At 35.9% G+C, this 17,500-nt stretch overlaps 3 protein-coding genes across 7 annotated transcripts in view; 1 reads left to right on the plus strand and 2 right to left on the minus strand.

Moving 5' to 3' along the window:
- LOC135209591 (uncharacterized) overlaps nt 1-10,694 on the plus strand; it is a 12,331-nt gene extending 1,637 nt beyond the window's left edge. For both annotated transcript variants that reach the window (XM_064242274.1, XM_064242275.1), the window contains exons 3-11: nt 236-679; nt 819-1,041; nt 1,827-1,987; nt 2,893-3,080; nt 5,321-5,459; nt 5,763-5,875; nt 7,129-7,379; nt 9,334-9,474; nt 10,070-10,694. In XM_064242274.1, coding sequence (XP_064098344.1) covers nt 236-679; nt 819-1,041; nt 1,827-1,987; nt 2,893-3,080; nt 5,321-5,377 — 1,073 coding nt within the window. In that variant the 3' untranslated portion in view covers nt 5,378-5,459; nt 5,763-5,875; nt 7,129-7,379; nt 9,334-9,474; nt 10,070-10,694. The remainder of the gene's footprint in view (nt 1-235; nt 680-818; nt 1,042-1,826; nt 1,988-2,892; nt 3,081-5,320; nt 5,460-5,762; nt 5,876-7,128; nt 7,380-9,333; nt 9,475-10,069) is intronic.
- Nucleotides 10,695-12,016: 1,322 nt separating this feature from the next.
- LOC135209588 (uncharacterized) lies at nt 12,017-15,994 on the minus strand. The gene is made up of 3 exons (XM_064242270.1): nt 14,269-15,994; nt 12,888-12,992; nt 12,017-12,688 (listed from the first exon to the last, which is right to left on the minus strand). Exons 1-3 carry the CDS (start codon nt 14,848-14,850, stop codon nt 12,434-12,436), a joined length of 942 nt encoding a protein of 313 aa, XP_064098340.1. The 5' UTR covers nt 14,851-15,994; the 3' UTR covers nt 12,017-12,433.
- A 478-nt stretch (nt 15,995-16,472) lies between these two features.
- The window catches only part of LOC135209593 (uncharacterized), an 88,225-nt gene continuing 87,197 nt past the window's right edge, over nt 16,473-17,500 (minus strand). For all 4 annotated transcript variants that reach the window (XM_064242277.1, XM_064242279.1, XM_064242278.1 and 1 more), the window contains exon 2: nt 16,473-17,430. In XM_064242277.1, coding sequence (XP_064098347.1) covers nt 16,487-17,263 — 777 coding nt within the window. In that variant the 5' untranslated portion in view covers nt 17,264-17,430 and the 3' untranslated portion in view covers nt 16,473-16,486. The remainder of the gene's footprint in view (nt 17,431-17,500) is intronic.

The following is a 17,500-nucleotide window of genomic DNA, read 5'->3' on the forward strand; positions in this document are numbered from 1 at the left end:
TATCAGTACGTTGGAATTCATGTTGAAAAATTACATAAAGTAGTGCTGAATATGTATAGCAACAGTGCATGAATCAATTTTGTATAAATAACTGAAAAAGTAACTTCAGTTTCATTGTAAACAGGACGCTTGAAATAAATGGCCTCTTAAGATAAAAAAAAAAAAAAAAAAAAAAAAAAAAAAAAAAAAAAAAAAAAAACTGTAGACTTTTTATTTTTATTTTTTTTTATTTCAGGTATCGCCCCGATTCTTGCATTCGTCCTAGTGCTTGCATTACAGTTAGGTATTCCCCTGCCGTTGCAGGGAACCCTGACAGCTCTCTGTCTTCTGTTCACCATCGTTGCGAAGCCGCTGATCGCTGGATTAGCCGATGCCTTCCCTTCATACAGAAAGGTACTCTTCTTAGCCGTCCTGGGTATCATGGTGACCTCGTTCAGTGCCATCAAGTTCATACCCCCCCTTGAAAAATCATTCCAGATAAGAGGAAGATTACTAAGCGATGTTAGTCTTTTAGGAAACGGCAGCTACAATCAGGAGAATGTTACTGAGAAAGAAGACACAATTGAACGTAGTAATGGTACCATGAATTCCATGAAAAATCATCGTCTGTTCCAGCATGGTACAGAATCTAATGCAAGCCTTCATGGACTGTTGTTTCTCTTGGCTGATAATGATGGTAGTAAGTCATAGAATATTCAGTTTGCTGTATTTTTCTATAACTCAGTTGTGCCAAATACCTTTCATCTTTATTCTGACAATTATTCATTGCACTTGGATAGAAAAGAATGGGTAATTTACATTTTAATATTTAAAAACAGGTAACCCAGACATCAGAAGTGGAAAGGAGTGTACATTCATTTGTGAATCGTGGTATTGTTCTAACGTGACTGAAACTGAGAGAAAAGATGAATATTTAAGTATCAGTCTAGTCTCATGGTATACTGGTCAGCAAGTTTCCAATCATTCAACTAAGGTTAGTGATCAGCTGTACCAAATAGAAGGGATCCAGATACCCATCAGATATCAACAAGTTGATGTAAGGTATGTGTAAGAATATTTTTATATTTGCTGTGCTAAAGTCCCTATTTAAGCGATGTATAAGCATGTAATGAGGACATTATATGGGAATGGATGTTGAACTTGGTGCCTAAACCTTTGTTCTACAGCAAAGTTCAGAGCTTACACTAGTACATAGAATATTGTAAATTGAAATGGAGCTCTTGTGAATTACAGTCATAAAGCTATACTATTATTCAGAGTACTAAAATTTTCCATGGTAGCAAGTACCTACTGAATGGATTAGAGAAAGATGTTGATGCTACCCACACAAGAATGTCTAGATTTGTAACAGAATGAAAAACAGAATGTTTTATGGGTTTTTAATCTTATTACCACTCATTAGTAAATGTCCTTAACCAGAATAGATTATATTAGCGTCCTGTGTTACACAAAATTTTAGTGCAATATAAATTAGCATTACAGCCAATCCCCGGTTTAGAGCAGAGGTTCCATTCCCAGCAGCACACCGTAACCTGAAAAATGCTGTAAACAGAACATCATAATAATAATAATTATAATGGAAATAAATGGCTCTTACGGTGCCAAAAACCAGGTACGGCGCTGTAAGACCACTTACAGTGGCATAAAATCAGGTCAACGCCATAAAGTCCGAACGCTGTAACTTGGTGACTGTGTGTAATAGACTTCATTTTTCAACGTTAGCCTTCCTGTCAGTTAATGCAAATTTATTCCAAGCAGAAATAGCTTTACATTTTCCTAAAATGCAATAATCTGGATGAATGTAATATGTTCTTGTTGCCCCGTAGCTTACAGTGTTTGGGAGGTGAGTTTGTTTCTGAAGATGGAAGCTATCAGAGAGCCTTGCAAAGTTGGCAGTTCTGGTTGCTGGCAGTTTTTATGATTGCAGGACATTCGACATTCAACACTGCTGTATCAATCACAGATGCTATCACAGTGGATACCATAGGTAAGTGGAATCTATATACTTCCTTCAGTATGACTCTTAGAACTGAGAGACAGTAAACCTTTGTAAATAAACTAATGTATAATATTGCAATAATCATGAAGTCATCTCAAAGTGGACTATACCTTACATTTGAAGGAAATCATTAGGCCCTTTAACAGAACTACCTGCTCTTGTTTACCTTAAAATCCAGGACGGAATAAACCTGATTAAATATATGTAGTGAACCTCATAGTGATCGTTGTAGTAATCTGTTTTATGAGGTTAATGCAGATGTTATCTGAATGAAAAAATAAAAATTATATTTTTGCATCATTGTAATTATAGAATTCTAACAAGTACGTATACAGTCTGTCGGTATAATTCTGTCACCTTGAAAAACAGTTTGTGAGTGTCATCCAATTAAGCAGATAGGTCTGACTGATCCCTTGAGGTTTATGAAACTCAAGTTTCTCGTCTCACCTTCCATTATTCAATCGTGGCTACTGCAACCTCGGTGTGACACATTTCCCAAGGTCTGTTGCAAGTCTCGGTAACAAAAGAATATTTACAAGACAGGTAGTTAATCACAAACTGATGTTGCCTGTCCACTTAGTTAGGTGGCTGCCTTTGTACTTTTCCACTGAAACTAATCTTAGTTACTTTTTAGAACATCGTTAATAATACATTTTATTACAAATTACTTTGCATTCCATCAGGCACAATGTTCAATAAAATAAGAACATTATACAGAGCATCACTGTTCAAAGTGCAACTTATGGGAAGTGAAAACATGACCATGAAACGTTGTTGGAACTGCATTAAAAACAGGATTATTCCTTGCATTTTTAGAGATGTGAAACAATGCAAATGTATTTACATTAATCAGGGAAGAAAGGAAGGATTTTGTAACGACTCGTCCTTTTCAGACAATGACGGGTCTTACGGTGTTCAAAGGGCTTGGGGGACCATTGGATGGGGAGTAATAGCACCTATTAGTGGCCTTTTGGTAGACTGGTGGTCGGGAAATTCCTCCACCAAGGACTACACTCCTGCCTTCCTCCTGTGCTTTTCTTTAGGTGCTCTAGATTTGATTTTATCAGCAGCATATCTTAAGGTAAGACTCATAGAATCCTTATTATTATTATTATTATTATGTTTTTTTTTTTTTTTTTTTTTTTTTTTTTTTTTTTTTTTTTTTTTTTTTTTTTTTTTTTTTTTTTTTTTTTTTTTTTTTTTTTTTTTGCTCTATCACAGTCCTCTAATTCGACTGCGTGGTATTTATAGTGTGGGGTTCCGGGTTGCATCTGCCTCCTTAGGAGTCCATCACTTTTCTTACTATGTGCGCCGTTTCTAGGATCACACTCTTCTGCATGAGTCCTGGAGCTACTTCAGCCTTCTAGTTTTTCTAGATTCCTTTTCAGGGCTCTTGGGATCGTTGCCTAGTGCTCCTATGATTATGGGTACGATTTCCACTGGCATATCCCATATCCTTCTTATTTCTATTTTCAGATCTTGATACTTATCCATTTTTTCCCTCTCTTTCTCTTCAACTCTGGTGTCCCATGGTATTGCGACATCAATGAGTGATACTTTCTTCTTGCTTTTGTCAATCAGCGTCACGTCTGGTCTATTTGCATGTATCACCCTATCTGTTCTGATACCATAGTACCAGAGGATCTTTGCCTGATCGTTTTTTCTATCACTCCTTCAGGTTGGTGCTCGTACCACTTATTACTGCAAAGTAGCTGATGTTTCTTGCACAGGCTCCAGTGGAGGGCTTTTGCCACTGAATCATGCCTCTTTTTGTACTGGTTCTGTGCAAGTGCCGGACATTCGCTTGCTATGTGGTTTATGGTTTCATTTTTCGTATTGCACTTCCTACATATGGGAGAGATGTTATTTCCGTCTATCGTTCTTTGAACATATCTGGTTCTTAGGGCCTGATCTTGTGCCGCTGTTATCATTCCTTCAGTTTCCGTCTTTAGCTCTCCCCTCTGTAGCCATTGCCACGTGTCATCGCTGGCTAGTTCTTTAGTCTGTCTCATGTATTGTCCGTGCATTGGTTTATTGTGCCAGTCCTCTGTTCTGTTTGTCATTCTCCTGTCTCTGTATATTTCTGGGTCTTCGTCTATTTTTATTAGTCCTTCTTCCCATGCACTCTTTAGCCACTCGTCTTCACTGGTTTTCAGATATTGCCCCAGTGGCTTCTGTTCTCGATGTTGACGCAGTCCTCTATACTTAGTAGTCCTCTCCCTCCTTCCTTTCGTGTTATGTATAGTCTGTCCGATGTTGCTTTTGGGTGTAATGCTATGTGTATTGTCATATGTTTCCTGGTTTGTTATTATTATTATTATTATTATTATTATTATTATTATTATTATTATTACATTTTGTTTCTGGTGCCCTGCAAGAAGTGTCTCACTGAACTTCTCCCCTTAAGAGTTCATAAAATTGTGTTTCTTTACAAGACACAGGTTAAGCAATTCAGGTACAGGTACAAGTCAGGAAGTAGAGAAAGAAATCATGAATCCCACCTTAGTAAGCATTATGAAGGGACAGTGCAATCGACTGCCGAGTCTGAAACTCCAATACAGGGATTGTGAAGCCTGGTATGTTTAAAGAGGATGTATATATAGTCAGCTAGCTCTTGAGAGCAATGCCCAAAGTAGCATCTACAGGACATGTAGAGCACAGCGACCCTTTGAAGTATAGACTTAGCCAGGCTTGCCCAAAGGATTAGATATTTTTTAAGTGGCTAGGAGTCAATTGTTCACCTAGCAACGGGACCTACATCTTTTTAGTGGTGAATCCAAAACCACATTATATCGAGAAATTAATTTCTAATCACCAGAAATAAATTCCTCTGAATCCTCATCAGCAAAGCGAGGAATCGAACTCGCGACTCCCAAATCGGTAGGCGAGCACGTAACCTACCTGTCCAATGAGGAACTTCAATGAAGGGCTGAGAACGAATAGAGAACGACTTGTAATTCTCGTAAACACCAATAGGAAACTAACAGGTATAGAAGGATGGGACTAGAATTAAAGGAAGCTATTGAAGAAAATATTAGGGTAGAGAACAATAACCATAAATGACCGGGAACAATGAATGAGTAAACCAATTACAGCTTACAGGGAAGAGGACTGAAGCTGTAAGTAGGGAGCATGACTACTAGTAGTAGGGTATCATGTGCTCTTCAGGTTTGTTTTAGTTTTGTGGATTATTATAAGTCCCTGGACTTTGCAAGTGTTTGGTTCAAAGACAAGTAATATATTAAGTTTTTTAATATATTACTTGTATACTCTTGTGCTTTGGGGATTAAAACTAAGTTCACATTCTTTTTCTCATAACAGGTTCCTAAAATCAAGGATGACAGCAATATTTTGGAAAAAATCTTCGGCCTCTTCTAAAGCAATCTAGATTTTTCGTCTTTTGTTGCTTCGCATTCCTTAATGGATTTCTTGATGGTATTGGAGTTAACTTCATATTTGTGTAAGTTAATGTAGCATTAGGTTTCTTTAAAAGTTCAGTAGATACTGTATATAATTAATAGTTGCACAGAGATTAATTACTACTGTATTATGCTAATAATATAATATTTTCATATTTTTGTTTTTACTTTTGGATAACATATTGTTGAAGATAATATTCATGAATCATGTCTTTATAAAAAACCTACAGATAAATGAAGATCAATTAAAACTATTAATGAAAGGTTATTAAGACATTACATCAACACAGTAATCTGCTGTTTCTTTATCATTTCCCTTGTAATGCTGTTGAACCTGATTTCAGAATGCAGGAGGACATGGCAAAGGGTACTAGTGCTGTGGATCATATGAAATTTCTACAAGGGTTAACACTCTTGGTTCCGAGTTTAGTTGAAGTGCCTGTTATGTTTGCTCATGGTATGTATGTTAAAGGATATATTGGTTTCTAATCGAAAACATGCACGTCTTCTTATTTGATGATCTCTAATACTAGCTGGTATTTTTTTTACTGTATGCGATGATTATTTTTGCTAAACTTGTTTCATAATAGTGGACATATTAAGAACTTCCCAACAGAGTACAGTGTATAATGAACATCTGGAAAAAAAATGTGGTGAAGTTCTCTCATAGGATAAAGCTAAAATATAAAGGTGTGAAAAATAGATTTGTAAATATCTGTGACTGTAAATACCATTCATCATTCATTTTTGGATCCTCTTCTTCATTTAACACTCAGAGGATTTGCTTTTTAATCTTTATTGTAGTCATTGTTTTAAAGGTACAGGCAGTCCCTGGGTTATGTAAGGGGGTTTTGTTCCGAAGCTGTGATGTAAGCCAAAAAATGCATAATGAGACATTGTTGAAAATTGTAAGGAAACCTTACTTTAATCCTTTGGGTGTCTTGAAAATGACATAACCAGTATTTTGATTGAGCTTTTGATCAAACAACCTCCAAAATTTTTATCATTCTGCCATTTTAGAGCCATATTAAAAGTTTCAGGCTTCCGTCAGACTGGCGACTTAAACCCAGAACATGCGCTGTAACTTTGAATTAATTTTAGACAAATATATTCGAAGAGCGTCATAACCTCGGAACGACTTAAGCCAAGCCCAACATGATCCGGGGACTGCCTTTAAGATAATCATTAGGCAGTCCTCGGGTTACGACGGTCTCAGCTTACGAAGTTCCGAGGTTACGACGCTTTTCAATTATATTCATCAGAAATTATTTCCAGGATTACGACCCATGTTCCAGGGTTACGACGCATTTTCCTGAGTTACGACGCTTAAAAACGCTGATCTGGCAGATGAAATATGACACCAAAAATGCAAAATAATCAATATTTAAAGTTTTTTTTTGTTTTTTTTTTTTTTTTTTTTTTTTTTTATGAAAATGCAATAAGAATGCAGTTTACATAGTTTTCAATGCGCCTAAAGCATTAAAAGTAAGGTTTTCTTAGAATTTTTTTACAATGTTCCGGCTAACGACGATTTTCGGCTTACAACGATTTTCGGCTTACAACGCGTCTCAAGAATGAATTACCCCCGTCGTAACTGGGGACTGCCTGTATAAGCTTACTGAATCTCTCAGCTTTGCCTTCTTATAATCATAGATTCCTTTTATCACATTGCAAGAATTTTCTCACGTAAATAACATCTTTTAATTACAGGGTGGTTCATGAAACAATTGGTGCACAAAGAGTGCTTTCACTTGTGTTCATCATTCACATTTTCCATCTACTTGGCCAGTTTATCGTTGGTAAATATGGTTCATTATGGACAACTTTGGTGCCAGAGCTACTAAATGGAGCTTGCTATGGTCTTGGTTATGCAGCAATTGTTGCTTATGCTGCACAAATTGCACCAACTGGAACTTCAAATACAGTACAGAGTGTTGTCAACATCTGCTATGAGAGTTTTGGTGAGTACTATTTCCATAGTATGATATATACTGTATTAACAGAAATCCTAACAATAATTTGAACCTCCCCTTTACTATAATTGGTTATCAAAGTTGCAATTCAATTTTTCTTTTCACAAAATTTACAGCTCATTTGTAACTATTCATAAAGATTGTAAATAATAAATGAGATTTTTTATTTCATCTGAGTGGCAGTCTTGAGGAAAGAATAAGAAAAATTGTATTATTATTATTATGCATATACTGTAATTGTATATTATCCTAATGACCCTCCTTGAGTCAGATTTCGTAACCCGCCAAATGGAACAGATGAAAAGTAGAAGGCAGAAAGCATTGTGGCCCAAGCATGGACGCTTCAAAATGCCTGTAATGTTGTCTACAGTTGACCATGCAAGTCACATTAGGCTGTATTCCCACATTAGGGAACAAAGATATATATTGAAAGATCATTCCGTTTAGTTTTGTGCTATAAGGTAAAAATTAATAGTATACTGTACTAATGGTAGAATGTGAGACTATAAAAATGTATAAAATGCTTTTCGAACCCTATCCTGGGTTCTTCAGTCCAACTAGGTAATTATAACATAAAATGTGACAAAGTAAACTTCTGAAAAGGTGACATAAGTGATGGATGGCAGTGGTGGTTAGCTCCACGAATGATCGCATCAGTGAACGAATTTGTCAACTGCCCAACTAGGTAATTTCATCTCTATTTCTATTTCTGGCTGCTATCCTATTCGATCTTCTCATGGGGTGTGGCGATATTGCACGTAATTCCTCCTTCAGAGGAGTCTCATAGATTACAGGTACGGACTCCTGTTTGTTGCATAATACCTGTACTAGAAGGGGAGGGAGGGAGGCAGAGGCAACATTAGGTGAAGGAAAAGCAGAGCCTGTCCCAACACTAAAATTTTTTAACAAACGTCCTAAGTACGTATGTAAAACAAAAAACTAACCCTAGGGGTCCTCGTTAACAAATTACTTGTTTCCTTTAAAAGATTCTTCCACGTTTATAGAGGCGCCTTCTACTAATCGTCTTGTTTACATTGTTACTTTTGAATATGATACATCCTTTACATCATCTTTTCAGAAGTTTACCCCGTCACATTTTATATTATAATTACTTGGACTGAAGATGAATCCAGGACAGGATTCAAAAGCTTTTTATAAATTTTTGTAGTCTCACATTCTGCCATTGATATATTATTGTGGACCTTATACAAATTACTCCTCCTCTCGGCATTGAAGGCCTTTACATTCTTTTTAGTATAGTCATAGAAAAATTTAAAATAAATCAAACCATAAATGTTTATAAATACTATTATTATAATTTTTGTAATGAGAAAAGCAGATAGGATATTAAGGAGTTACATTATCATTATAGCCTCCCAGCTTTTAAATGAAAAAAATTAATAAAATAAATAGTTTACTGTAGTTATATGTATGTATGTGTACTGTATAATATATATATATATATATATTACAGGCAGTCCCCCGGGTTACGACGTTCCAAGGTTACAACGCTTTTCAATTATATTCATCAGAAATTATTCCTGGGTTACGACGCATGTTCCAGGGTTACGACGCCTACAAACGCTGATCTGGCAGATGAAATATGACACTAAAAATACAAAATAATCAATATTCAAAGGTTTTTTTGATGAAAAATGTAATAAGAATGCAGTTTACACAGCTTTGAATGCACCCAAAGTAAGGTTTTTTTAGGATTTTTGACGATGTTCTGGCTTTCGCCGATTTTCGGCTTACGACGCGTCTCAAGAACGGAGCCCCCGTCGTAACCCGGGGACTGCCTGTATATATATATATATATATATATATATATATATATATATATATATATATATATATATATATATATATATATATACATATATATATATATATATATCGTATATATATATATATATAGCTGACATTGTTCTTTCTTTTCCAGGATATGCTGTAGCCGTGTTCGTAGGTGGACTTATCTACAATGAAGTTGGAGGACCATATATGTACCTCATAGGCAGTGGATTTGCAGTCTTGACTTTCATTTGCCATTTAATTTCTCTGAAACTACTTGCACCATCTAGAGGTATTGGCTTTGAAATCTCACTGTTACAACTAACTAACAATTTTATTTTACTAGTTAAATCAGGAACAAAAAGAAAAAGTTAACTTGAATACCTAGTTCATTACCATTCCCTTCAAAGGAAGCTTTAGGGCTGTGGGATGTAGTCTTCAGTGAAGCTTAGATTCCAAATAGAATTTGTTTTCTTTTATTTAGTGGTTATATTTCCATCCTGCTAAATTACTATATTGTGTAAAGAGAGAGAGAGAGAGAGAGAGAGAGAGAGAGAGAGAGAGAGAGAGAGAGAGAGAGAGAGAGAGAATAAACTACACTTTTAATTCTTTCAAGGGCTTTTAATGTGTCCTTACAAAGAAACTTTTATTTATTTAAGCTTTTGCAGCTACAAATGAGTCCAGCGACCACTTGTCAATAAGAGAGGATACTAGAGTGTCTAGGAATGATCTGGAACAAAGTGATGATAGTGGGACAAAACGTCAGAAGATATTGACAAAGAAGTGCAAAGAAAGTATAATCATGATTTCACATCTAATTTATGTCCTCTTTCTTCTTTAATTTGCAAAACTTTATACATCAGTTAAACTATAACTTTTATTTTCAGAAACCTGTGAAACTGAGGAGTACCGGTATGTGGCCTCATAAGCAAGAGGTGTCTGGCATTCACCGAGAGGAATCAGAGTCACTCAGAACTAATGATGAATCGTAGGTAATGAAAAACGAATTGTTAATTTGTAAGTAGAATTTGTGGAATGTACTCTGTAAATGAAAAAGATTTATTTTTTCCACGCTAAATATGACATACTTATTACACAGGTTAACTAAGAACAGCTATTGTAATAATATTCTAAATGCTGAAATCCTTTATGTTAGGGCAGCATAAAATCTTCAAATAAAGAAGCCCCAAGTTCTCTGCAACGATGATATGCCAACGGCTGTATAAGTCCCTGTGTACTTTTGTATTAATACAAAAAAAAAAAAAAAAAGCCTGGTTATGGCCATACCACTATGAGAGGAATAAAAGCCAACTAAGAATTGAAAAGACGAAGTATAAAATTAATGACGCTGAGGCAGCTGTTATGGTTTGTGGAATATAGTTAGAAAGATGGTCTCGTACCAGAATATTATTATTATTATTATTATTATTATTATCATTATTATATATTATTACTTGGGAAAGAGACCCTCTGTAAAAACAGGCTCTTTGAAAAATAATGGCTGGCTTATCAGAGTTGATTTTGTGTTTCACCCTCTCTATTTGTCTTATTCCCTTTTATGTTTTATCAGAAATAGCTTTGATTTCTATGGCATTTCTGCTCTCTTCATTAGTGGAGTTTTCATCGTCATGCCATTTATTTACTGTAATTCTGGGTGCTGTTCAACCATTCATACGAGAAGCTGTTATTGAAGTGTTTGTGCTGATGCCTTGTAAGGGCATAATGAGCTCAAGTATCCACCATAGATTTGTTTCTTGTACCAGTCCAACCACTTGCTTGAGTCATTGAGGCAGATGCCCAAATTTGATAGTTTTCTGTAAAAATTTTAGTAGCACACCGTGTTTGAGTGTTGTACACCCATATTGAGAAAAGGGAGGACACTGTTGGCACTTTATTCACAGGTAAAATGGAGGATATAGCGCTCCTCAAAATCTGTAGGGGTTTCAAGGTCCCTGCTGTTTTCTCATGTAAGTACAATCAAAGAAAGAGTGTTATTGTGTGGCATACTGAAGATACTCTTCAATGATGCCATGCAGAAGTTTGCAAATAGGACTCCTAACTGGGATCTCATTGCCACACCGTCTGTCTGGCAGTATAGTTTCCCCTTGTGTGTGATGAACGGGGGCCTTCTTCGTTTGTCTCAAGAAGGGCCTTCAGGGCATCCTCCAGGATATTTAGAGCTGGAGTTCTCACCTATATACAGGCAGTCCCCGGGTAACGACGGGTTCGGCTTACAACATTCCGAGGTCAAGGCGCTTTTCAATTATATTCATCAGAAATGATTTCCAAGGTTACAACGCATGTTCCAGGGTTACGCCGCCTATAAAGCTGATCTGGCAGAAGAAATATGATGCCAAAAATGCAAAATAATAAATATTTTGAAGGTTTTTTGATGCAAAATGCAATAAGAATGCAGTTTACATAGCTTTTAATGCACCCAAAGCATTTAAAGTAAGGTTTTCTTAGGATTTTTTATGATGTTCTGGCTTACGACGATTTTCGGGTAACAACGTGTCTCAAGAACGGAACCCCTGTCGTAACCCGGGGACTGCCAGTTATTCTGTCAAAATGTGACCAGTTGTCTCATTAACAGGGACATTGATCTATGCAATTATTTTAATTGTATGGTAGAAATATGCCAAGGAATTTTACATGCAGGTGGATTGTGTATCGAAATCTAAAGGCTCCACCCAGTAAAGTTGACTGATCTGCCAAAAATGGTAGACATGAGAGTAAACTTCCTTTTTTATCCAAAATTGATTGAGATTTTTCACGATATACATTCTTGTTATTACGTAAATTGAAAACAAACATAAAGTCAGGAAAAATTAAAACAGTTTCATATGAATTTAATTAGCTTTTATACATTATAAAATACCCATTACAAACAAACTTGAGATGGAAGTGCATCGTCTATTTATTTTCGAGTGGTTACAAATATCTTCAATGGCACCTCACTTGCTTTTACATTCTCTATAGAATTTCCTTCGCAACATTTCCGGACTCTCACAGCAATCTCACCATTGGGCTTTCCTCCAGATCAATAGTTTCACTTGATTCTAAATTTCCATTGATGCCAGAACCATCTTCCACTTCTACAACTTCTATATTTTCTGTAAGTACCTGAGTTTCTTCATCTTGTACAAAATATAATGTAGGATAACCATTTCCTAGACATATCATCAATTTTTTGGACTCCTGGGATTTTGAGAGTGCATAAATGTCAGACTGAACATAGTAAATGAAACCTTTTACGAGCGTTTTCTTAATTCATAAATAGTCTGAGGACTACACTTGCTGTCACTCGACTCTGAAACAAGAAAATTCTCACAAGCATAATGGCTAACAAAATGCCTAATTTCTTTTGGTGAAAATATATCTCTTAACACAAGGCCTGTGATGTATTCTTTGATTTCAGGGTACATTAGGAACCCATTTTCATCTGGTTTTTCACTGTGTTCGAAATTTCGTCCTGCTCCTGAGCCAGCAGCAAACCTTGGAAATGCCTAGAAAGAAAGGTTCCAGTTGTTAAGGTACAGCAGTTCTGACCTGCAGCATATAATTTCAAAAATTAATTATTAATGATATGTTTATGGGTATATATATAAAAAAAAAAAAAACTTGTTTTATATTAAAAAGCTTCACTTTTAAATGTCTTGTGCAAAACCAGAAATTCAAGTACAAAAACAAAAATGGAATACATACTTTGATTATTCTGGTACTTTCTTTTATTGGAAAGGGAAGCTCTCCATCACTAAAGAGTTTCATTCTCTTTGGTGTTCTCTCATCTTTACATTGTTCAGCTTTTCTCTGAAAAAAAAACCTGGGGTGTTTTCTTTATTTTTCTTTATCTTTTTCTCTGAAAAAAATTAAAACTTGTAAACAATGAAGAATCACAGCTTTTTTTTTCACAGTAAGTTGTCCCTCATTAAACTTCTGAAAAGTTTAAATACAGTAGTACTCCTTCATACTAATGCTACACTGCCTGGAGAGTGATGTTATGTACCCAAAAACAGCCATCATTAGACATAAGAATTATTTATTTCTGTATCCTTCGCTAGGTTGCTTATGCCATACCAACTGAAAACCAATAGAGTGGGTGGAAGGAGAAGACTTAATAATACCAGAGACTTGTATATTCATAGAATATAAAAATTGTTTCAAAATATGAGACCATTAATTCATTACAAGCAAACAAGAGTTCTCCCATATTCTTGTTTGAATGGTTTGAACTCGACGGCCTGTTCAAACTATTAAATAATAATAATATTGATAATCACTTGGAGATAAAGTTTACACTATGAACCATTTACTTCAGTTATCTCCAGAAGTCTCCAACAACCTTGATGTTCTTTATAAAAAGTAATAAAATATGTAATGTGTTGCACAAGTCTATGATTCTGCATTACCGTTATAAACAAAACAGTGTCAATCTTATCATCCCTACAGCTAAGTCAAGAAAAAATAAAATTTAAGGAAAGTAATCCTAGCACATACTAAATACACAAACAACTTTAATATGTTCCTTCTTGTAATGTAAACTAGTACAGAATAATAGAATAGCATTTAGGCCAAAGGCGAAGCGCTAGGACCTATGAGGTCATTCAGCACTGAAACGGAAATTTACAGTAAAAAGGTTTGAAAAGCGTAATTGGGGAAAACCTTGCTGCTGCATAATGAATAAATTGTTAGGAGAGGGTTGGAAAGTAGATGGAAGAGTGAATGGAAGTATGCACAGTAAAAGGGGCCGAAGGGACACTGCAAAGAACCCTAAGTAATGCCTACAGTGCACTGCATGAGGTTTACTGATGGCACTACCCACCCTAAACAAGGGTAAACTAATACATATAATTGTTTACATATGCCTACCCAAGCAAAATAAAGATTTAAGGAATTTGTACATTTCAAATTTATATTCATGGCATGTGATACCATGACTAATGCAAACACAAGGAAAAACAAATTATGTATCTTTATATTCCATAGATATAAACCTTTCAGGAAACTAACACCACTTGGCAATAAAACCTATATCAAATATTCACATGTAGGTCCTTAATACTAAAACTAGAAATAAAACACTTACTTTATTACGAGATAAATTTGGCTTTGGTCCATGAGCTTCTTTATTCAGGTGATGCTTGTAAATCTGCCATCTTGTAATGTCTGAACCCCGCAACTCAAGCTTCATCTTCCATTCACATTTAACGTGACTTTCGTGAATTTTTTTTCTCTTGCTTTTGCTCATGTTGGGTGGACGATGTTGATTTTTTTTACGGTAGTAATTATGGCACGTGTGACAAAGAAAACTATCCTCTACAAGTTTAGACCAGCGATCAGAATTATCTGTGTAACAGTTGCAGCATATACGTATTTGTTCTTTAGGCGTTCCACAACAAGAGAATACACCGTCAACAACACACACTTCATTAACTGGCTGTCCACATTTTGTTTTGCAGTTTTCACTTGTTGATGCACAGTCAAGATACATTGTGGCAACAACTTTATTCCCAGCTTCTTCTGGTGAGACTTTTAGGGCGAATTTGTTACCGACTTTATGAATGCCAGGTCTGATGTGTGAAGACTTCGATTTATTCATTGCTGATAACATGTTATTGCCATCAGGAATAATTTCAAGGATATTTTTACGATAAAAGAATCTCTGCATAACCTCTGACTTGATGGCATGACACAAATATTGTTCTGTATCAGTGCCTGTTGCCACTTCCCCTATTCTAATCCAGTTTTCCACACCTTTACTTATAATCCACTCTCTACACTCTTGACTGTCTATAAATTCTTGAATAGTTTTATGAGTCTCCGGTTTATGAATACCTTCACTAGTACTTGGAAAAACTTTTGTAAGGAGTCTGCCATCTTGCAGTAAACACTGCAGCCTAACTCGAACATCTGATATTTTAACAAGTTTTGGTTTTTCACCGACAAGATCTAATATTTGAAAAGTTAAACACTGAGCCACTTTGACTATCCTGACATTTCTTAGTAACTTTTACATGACTGTGATCTTCCAACTTAACATAAGCAGGCTTAAAATCGTACTTTTGTTCAGAGCATCTTTCCTTCTGTAAAACTGATGACCAGCGATCATCTGTACCCGTAACTTTGAAAGTCAGTTCGTGAGATATGGCTTAATCCTAAACCTCCTTCCATACAAGATATCAAAAATGCTGCAGCAACACCTTCATATGGGTCATAATAGACAACAATTATTCCACTCTTGAATTTTGCTTGTTCACCATGACCTTCAACTGGAATTTCCAGTTCTGAAAGATTCTCAATACTATCAGCTGATGATATTACCAAGTGATACTCTCTATTTCCATTGCCACCTTTTCTCTGTAGAAAAATAATATGTTCAAAATATCTCTCAATAGTTATACGATTGAGTTTTCTGTGCACTGAAATTGGAATGCCATCTTTAACACTGATCAACGAATTCTTTTACGATTATCAATCAAGTTTGCTCGGGTTTTGATTGATTGGAAAGTTGACCAATCCATTTTACTTTTAAGCTTTGGCATTGCATTAACCTGGGTCTCACTCAAAAGTATCTGCTTTGGAGTTAACTTTGCAAGGGAACGTAATTTATCCCACTTATCTCTCATCATCAGAGTTGGCCTCGTCTGACACGGTACTTCGACATTGTGCTTTTCAGAGTTATTGCTATGTTGATACACAATCCATTTTGTAATGTCATATCCACTGAGCTCTAACTTCATTCTCCAATTACATTTAGTATGAGTTTCATGAATCTTTTTCTTCCTATTATTCTTTCTGCAATAGGGACGGTGTACACCGCTGTCTGACTGCTAAAACTTGTAACAGGAGTTACAGATGGTAGTGTTTTTTCTCAATTTTGTACCACTGCACTGTGTTGTCTATCCCACAATTTCTACAGAGTTGAGTTTCTTTAACTTTTCCACAGCATGAAAATTTGCCATTAATAATTGTAAACATCACTGATTGGTGCACCACATTCAGTTTTAACATTTATCAGTTAATGATGCACATTCCAAGTGAAACCGAGCCAGCACTGTTCCTGCCACTGTGTCGGGAGGCACTTTTAGTTTGAAACGGTCATCTGCCCTGTGGGAAGAGCCCCAATTAGCATGACTACTAATTGAAGCGGGCAATACATCTTCATCTCGAACAATCTCCAAGAACTTCTTCTCATAAATAAACCTCTGATTTACATCAATTTGATGTTGCTGATAAACTTCTTGGTATCTGTTCCTGCTGCAATTTCACCAAGCTTGACCCAATCTCCTCTCTTTTAAAGCCTTTCATGATCCAGTTCCTTCCTTCTTCACTATCAATAAATTCTTGAACTGCTTTACGAGTAACCGGATCTTTGATACCGAGCTCTGTTCCAGGGAAAACCTTTGTGATGTGGTTCGACCACCCTCATAGGTACATACCAACCTAACATATTCATCAGACATACGAGTTAGTCTTGGTTCCTCAGCTATGAACTCTGATATGTTAGTAGAATCCAATTTCTCTACAACTGCTAAACGTCGAATGCACTCATTGCTATTTATGAAGTTTTGAATATTGGCTAGAGCTTCTTTGTCACCAAGGCCAAGTGTACTGCATTCAAAAGGCTTTACAAAAACTTTTTTGTTTACTTTTGTGCATTTTAGGCTAATATTTCCAAATGATAAAATATAATAGGTTTCGCAGAGGACAAAACTTTTTATATTTGAGTAATCAATCTGGTAACTTGTGACACCACTGCTAAGTGCCTCTTCACCAGCTTCAATATTAATAAACTCTCCAGGTTTCAAATCACATTTCAGTTCTCCATACTTGCTTGCTTCTGATTTCAAAATAACCCTGACAGCTTCTGACATACCTCCAACATCCACCTCATTTGTTTTGTAAGCCCCACTGTCCTCTAGTGGTGATTCATTCTTCACAGTTTCAGTCTGACATCCATCTACCACTGATTCTAATTTGATCTGAATAACTGAACCTTGATCCTGGAATATTATTGCACTGTAGATATTCTTTATAACGAGGTGGACTTCCTTTTTAACAGCCTCTCCTCCATAAGGCATTCATTTCTGTCGCCTGTTGTGACAGCTTCAGATGTTACACTTCAATGGTTTCTGCATAAGCAGGGGGTCTGACATATTTATCTTCAGTAATATCAGTTAATCTTGAGTATTTATGGTCAACTAAATCTGTGACTAATAAGCCCTTATTATCTCCCATCTTTGATCTCCTGAAAAGGAAATAAAGATAAATGTATTAACCATAAACTGTAAGGCTACAGTAGCATCAGTAATGAATAT

Source organism: Macrobrachium nipponense, chromosome 38 (genome assembly GCF_015104395.2).
Source record: "Macrobrachium nipponense isolate FS-2020 chromosome 38, ASM1510439v2, whole genome shotgun sequence".
In the NCBI taxonomy this organism is placed as follows: domain Eukaryota; kingdom Metazoa; phylum Arthropoda; class Malacostraca; order Decapoda; family Palaemonidae; genus Macrobrachium; species Macrobrachium nipponense.

Excerpts from the sequence above, each read along its gene's own strand:
- LOC135209588 (XM_064242270.1), bottom strand. The coding sequence starts at position 14,850 with ATGCAGAGATTCTTTTATCGTAAAAATATCCTTGAAATTATTCCTGAT. Across the intron at positions 12,993-14,268 it reads CAAATTTATCTCGTAATAAA|AGAAAAGCTGAACAATGTAA; the intron begins GTAAGTGTTTTA and ends TTTTTTTTTCAG. Across the intron at positions 12,689-12,887 it reads AAAGTACCAGAATAATCAAA|GCATTTCCAAGGTTTGCTGC; the intron begins GTATGTATTCCA and ends CTTTCTTTCTAG.